The sequence below is a fragment of the Rutidosis leptorrhynchoides genome, chromosome 4 (genome assembly GCF_046630445.1).
Source record: "Rutidosis leptorrhynchoides isolate AG116_Rl617_1_P2 chromosome 4, CSIRO_AGI_Rlap_v1, whole genome shotgun sequence".
NCBI classification, from domain to species: domain Eukaryota; kingdom Viridiplantae; phylum Streptophyta; class Magnoliopsida; order Asterales; family Asteraceae; genus Rutidosis; species Rutidosis leptorrhynchoides.
The window spans coordinates 509,282,848-509,287,848 of record NC_092336.1 but is presented as its reverse complement, the minus strand read 5'-3'; the positions used below and the strand labels follow the sequence as shown (position 1 = coordinate 509,287,848).

At 33.8% G+C, this 5,001-nt stretch overlaps 1 protein-coding gene across 1 annotated transcript; it reads right to left on the bottom strand.

The window, feature by feature from the left end:
• Positions 1-2,000: 2,000 nt before the first annotated feature.
• LOC139845465 (pectinesterase inhibitor 9-like) lies at positions 2,001-2,618 on the bottom strand. The gene has a single exon (XM_071835721.1). The coding sequence runs from the start codon at positions 2,616-2,618 to the stop codon at positions 2,001-2,003; it is 618 nt and encodes a 205-aa protein (XP_071691822.1).
• Positions 2,619-5,001: the final 2,383 nt, after the last annotated feature.

The window sequence follows — 5,001 nt, the reverse complement described above, 5'->3', positions numbered from 1 at the left end:
TTTTCATTCAAGACTCGTCTTAATCCAAGTTACGGTTTAGGATCTATGGCCCTCCGAACGTCACTATGTCCTTTTAACGTTGTGCTGAAAATTCTGACCTACTCGCACTTAAACCGTCGGCACGGTCAAACGAAGATGAGTTTGGTTCTGGAATTTTTACAGAAACTAAAGGACTCATATACGGAGCCATGGCCACTGGTCCCACCTCAATTCAGTTTGTATAGAGGCCGTGGCGACTGATCGAAATCAGCCTTTGTTTTAAACTCTTTTCTAGAATGAAACTTACTTTACACTTTTTGTTTAATGATGAATGATGATGATACTTAAGACCTAATTTACATACATTTAAACCTATTGGGATGATTTACTGACTTAGTAACTTTTGACTTAGGTTGAGGACCTTTTGAACAAACGTACTTGCTTACTTTTCCCGAGTCAACTTTACTACTACTCTTCCACTGTGAGTTATAGCATCCTTTTTTACTTTAATTATTTTGGGAACTGAGAATACATGCGCATTTTACGTTTTACATACTAGGCACGAGTACTTAAACTTTATATATGTGTGGGTTATACAATGGCATAAACTTTCCCCTTAGCTCGGTAACGTTTAGTCATTGGTCTTTGAACCGGTGAACACGAATCTTAGATATGGATCCATAGGGTTTGACATCCCCACTCGGGCTAGTAGCGCTAGCATTTAACGGGTGTTTAATACTTCGTAAACATACGCACTCGCCAAGTGTACTTTTAGGGGGTGATAAACGTTAAGTTAGTTACCAAGTGCCCACGGTTAAACATATACTTTTCATACTGTTTTGAAACGCTGTTGAAGCACTGAAATCTCGTGGCCTACCTTACATTACTATTATACTTAAACTATAGCTCACCAAAATTTGTGTTGACGTTTTTAAGCATGTTTTTCTCAGGTGCTTAAGGTTGCTTGCTTCCGCTGTTGTACTAGTCATGCTTTGTAGACACCCGCTGCGCTTGTTAGAGTTGTCACCGCATGAAACGTTTTATTTGCATTCAAACTATGTTACCTTTTGAAACAATGATTTGTAACGACCATTGGGTCACGTACTATTACTAATTGCTTCTGTTCATTGAAGCATACTTTTGTTGTAAGACATTTGATGTTGGTTGAGACATCACCTTTATTCACGAATGCAAACTTGTTTTGAAACCGCATATAGTATTTGACCTTGTAACGATCCTGTTGTTGATGATTCGTAAACGATAGTTTTGTACGGGGCATCACACGGTGGATGTTTATCTATTCTCTATATATACTCATACGTACGTGTATATCTAGCTATCTATTCATCTTTTAATTATTAAGCTATATTGAGTTTCATACTCTTGATTGTTTACGTAAAGGTTCTTTACGTGAGTTTTTTTACGGGTTAAATCACGTTTGAGTTTAATCTTTTGTTGCGAAGAGCGTTTGTCTTCCAACGGATCCTTTGATCTTTATCAACTACATAATCTACCAAACATATAAGAGGAGTTGGTCGACCACTTCAATAGTGATGGTCGACCGCTTCACAATCATTGTGAAGTGGTCTACTGAAATGGTGGTCGACTCAATGGTGTATATTGTCAATTTTTTTGAAAAAAGTGTATATTGCTTATAAAAAAAAAAAAAAAAAAAAAAAAAAAAAAAAAAAGGTGTATTTTTTACAATTTCCTTATTAATTTTGGTGTGTGGCTTTTCTAAGCAACCAATATCAAAAGATTCTTTTGACATTAAATTTAAAGTTGTCAGCGATTAAGAAAAGATTAGTTGATCTAATGTTAGACGAAATAGTATACAAGATTTGTGGTTTATATCTTTATCAAAACTCCATATTCACATATGGCACCGATAATTACAAGTAGAATAAACAATTAACAAGCAATCCAAACTAATAATGTAATATAACAACCGATTCCAGTTAGACAAATATGTATGTATATTGGATACGTACTACACATATTATATACATGAATGACCAATTTTAGGGATTTTTGACCGCTCGAGAGGCACGATGCCTTGCGGTAAAACGATTGAACAACGCGAGAGAATTGCTAGCGAGTTCTTTCACGTTCAAAAACCTTGCTTTAATCATACTTTTCGTCTTGCTTCCAATTTCGTCCCCTGAAATTCCATCCATACAAGTTGTGGTGTCAGTTAAGGCAGCACTTACCCAACTTTGCACGTTACTCTCGTGCCATGCGAACTTTTCCTCTCCATCTGTGCCCATTTTTCTTATTTCTCTGACCGATTGAGTAATTTGGTTCACCCCATTGTTGATTTCGCGCAAACAGCTTTCTGTGGCTTGGGACTCTCCTAAATTCTTCGTTTTGTTGAGTTCCTTTGCTATCATGTCTACATAAGCCTTTGTGAACCGAGCTTTGGCTAGACATGTAGTTAGTGTGATTTGAGCTATCTTTTGTGGGCTTGGTAAGTCATTTTTGGTAGCATAGGGTTCAAGAGTTCTAACGCATAGATCAGGATGTAATGTCGTGTGACATTGTGCCTCAAGGTACGTCCTTGCACGTGAACGTGACTCGACCGAGCCCAAAAAACCTATGATGGTGAAAAAGATGAACAATGAGATTTTCATTTGTGACATTTTTGTGAGTTTTGGTGTGTGTTTTATGTGTGTTAATTTGGTTTGTTTGGTGATGAAATAGATTAAGAGGTGGTTAGGGATTATATAGAAGAGCTTGTGACATGTATTTCCAATCATATGGCACATGCAACTTTGCTAAAAAAGAAAGTAATTACAATGTTTGAATTGAAAATGCTTGACTAATACTATGTTGGAGTAATTAAGTATCTAAGTAACCTTTTTTAATCCAACTATGACCGACCACTTGTATAAATAAAATAATACTGGTATTATAGAATACATCAAGGTTGACTTTTATAACCTTGTTCACAAATTATTATTTTTTTGAGGAACCCACTATGAACGATAATAACGATAATATTGGCTATCCAATACGGGTAAACCTCAAACATCGAGAATTCAGGTGTCACCCTGATCTCAAGTAAAGCACCTTCCACCAGAGATCAATAATTAGGTTTTAAAAAAATGCCTTGGACGTATATTACGTTGCTAAGGATCGAACCGAGACCTCAAACTTCACTATGAAACCCGGTGAGTGGTGGCCACTTGCCCACTTGAGCAAGCCAAGTGTTTCCTAGTTCACAAATTAACACCATGTGAATATGAGTATAAGATAATGCTCCAACAGAATACTGATTAATTCTTACTCTATATATCTATTAGGCATAGGCCAAGTGAATAGTAACACTAATAATTTTAACAAATTTACCTCGAACTTTTTATATTTTCATAATTCAACCCCGTCCTTTATAATACTTAACTTCATAGCTTTTACAAATTTACCACAAAGTTTTTGCATTTTTTAATTTAACCATTAAACTTCTCATTCATTATAAATCGACCACATAATTTTTACTAACTAACAACTATTCATTATTATTATTATTATTATTAAATCAACCACATAATTTTTCACTTTATTATTGTTTAACTTTTTTTCGTTATTATAAATTAACTACGTAACTCATTATATATATATATATATATATATATATATATATATATATATATATATATATATATATATATATATATATATATATATATATATATATATATATAACACAAAGGTTTTATGAATAGCTTTTCCCCATGTTTTAATCGTTTGTACGTCGTGCAAAAAGGTTGTACCCACAATGACATTACACTAAACATTGACAACCATTATAAACTTTAGGGCGCCAAATTTAAATTTCTAGGGTAAAAAATGTAAACTCCATAGGGGTCTAAAGTTAAACTTAAATGGTCAAATCGTAACTTCTTTATTTTCCATAAAACTCCCCAACAAATCCACCTAAATTTTTAACCGCCTTTAAATTTTCGTACGACTCGGGATAGGTTTTGACCGACATAACCGTTAAACACGAAATAATTTTACGAACCAAACACAAATTATATTTGAAACGGAGTCCCGACGCGAAGCGAGGACTCCTCCACTAGTTCAAACTAAATAATTAAAACTATGGACAACAATTTATCTTAGAACTAAAAAGAGTAAGCCCTAATTAAGTATATAAGAATTGCAAGGCTACAAGGGTTGACCATGTAAATGTGCAAGTAATAGCAAACGAATTAAGAATAGCATGAGACATGGGTGCTTGTCTTAGGCTAATCAACCAACAGATTGCTTGTTGTAATCCAGATAGACATATAAACAAGCTACAGGCCTACACCACAATATACACAAAAATATTTCATTAAAAATGTATTATGTGTTACAAGAAAATAATAATAACAATGTTGACTTCCTATGGGCGTTTGTAGATTACTCTAGTTTTTATTCATACCAAGACTGGTTTGGGACCAAACTGTATGTATGTATGTATGTATGAAGTGAGTAAAAAAATGTAGATACACTTATAATGCATATCTGATGTATACAGATCTTAATTTGAAAATGAATTTTTCTACTGCAATTTTATCCTTATATTTTAGGAGACAAAATTACGCGCGTCGTCCCTGAACTTGTTTCCAGCCTTCTCAAGTCATCCTGATTCTTTTTTTTTTTTGCTTACGTCATCCTTGTTCTTCTAAAAGATAACATAGGTCGTCCTTCTGTATACATTCCGTCCAATATCTCCGTTAAAGTCAATCATGTGCGAATCATGTGAGGGTATTTCAGTCTTTTAAAAACTTGAGGGATGACGCGCGCAATTTTATCTAATAATAATAATAATAATTTGAGGGACGACGCGCGTAATTTTATTTAATAATAATAATAATAACAGTAATAATAACAATAATAATAATATATGTTATAATTCAGTAGGCTTATAACTACCTTTAGTGGTTTAATTCTTGATGTTATAATTCAGTAGGCTTATAACTACCTTTAGTGGTTTGATTCTTGATGTTATAATTCAGTAGGCTTATAACTACCTTT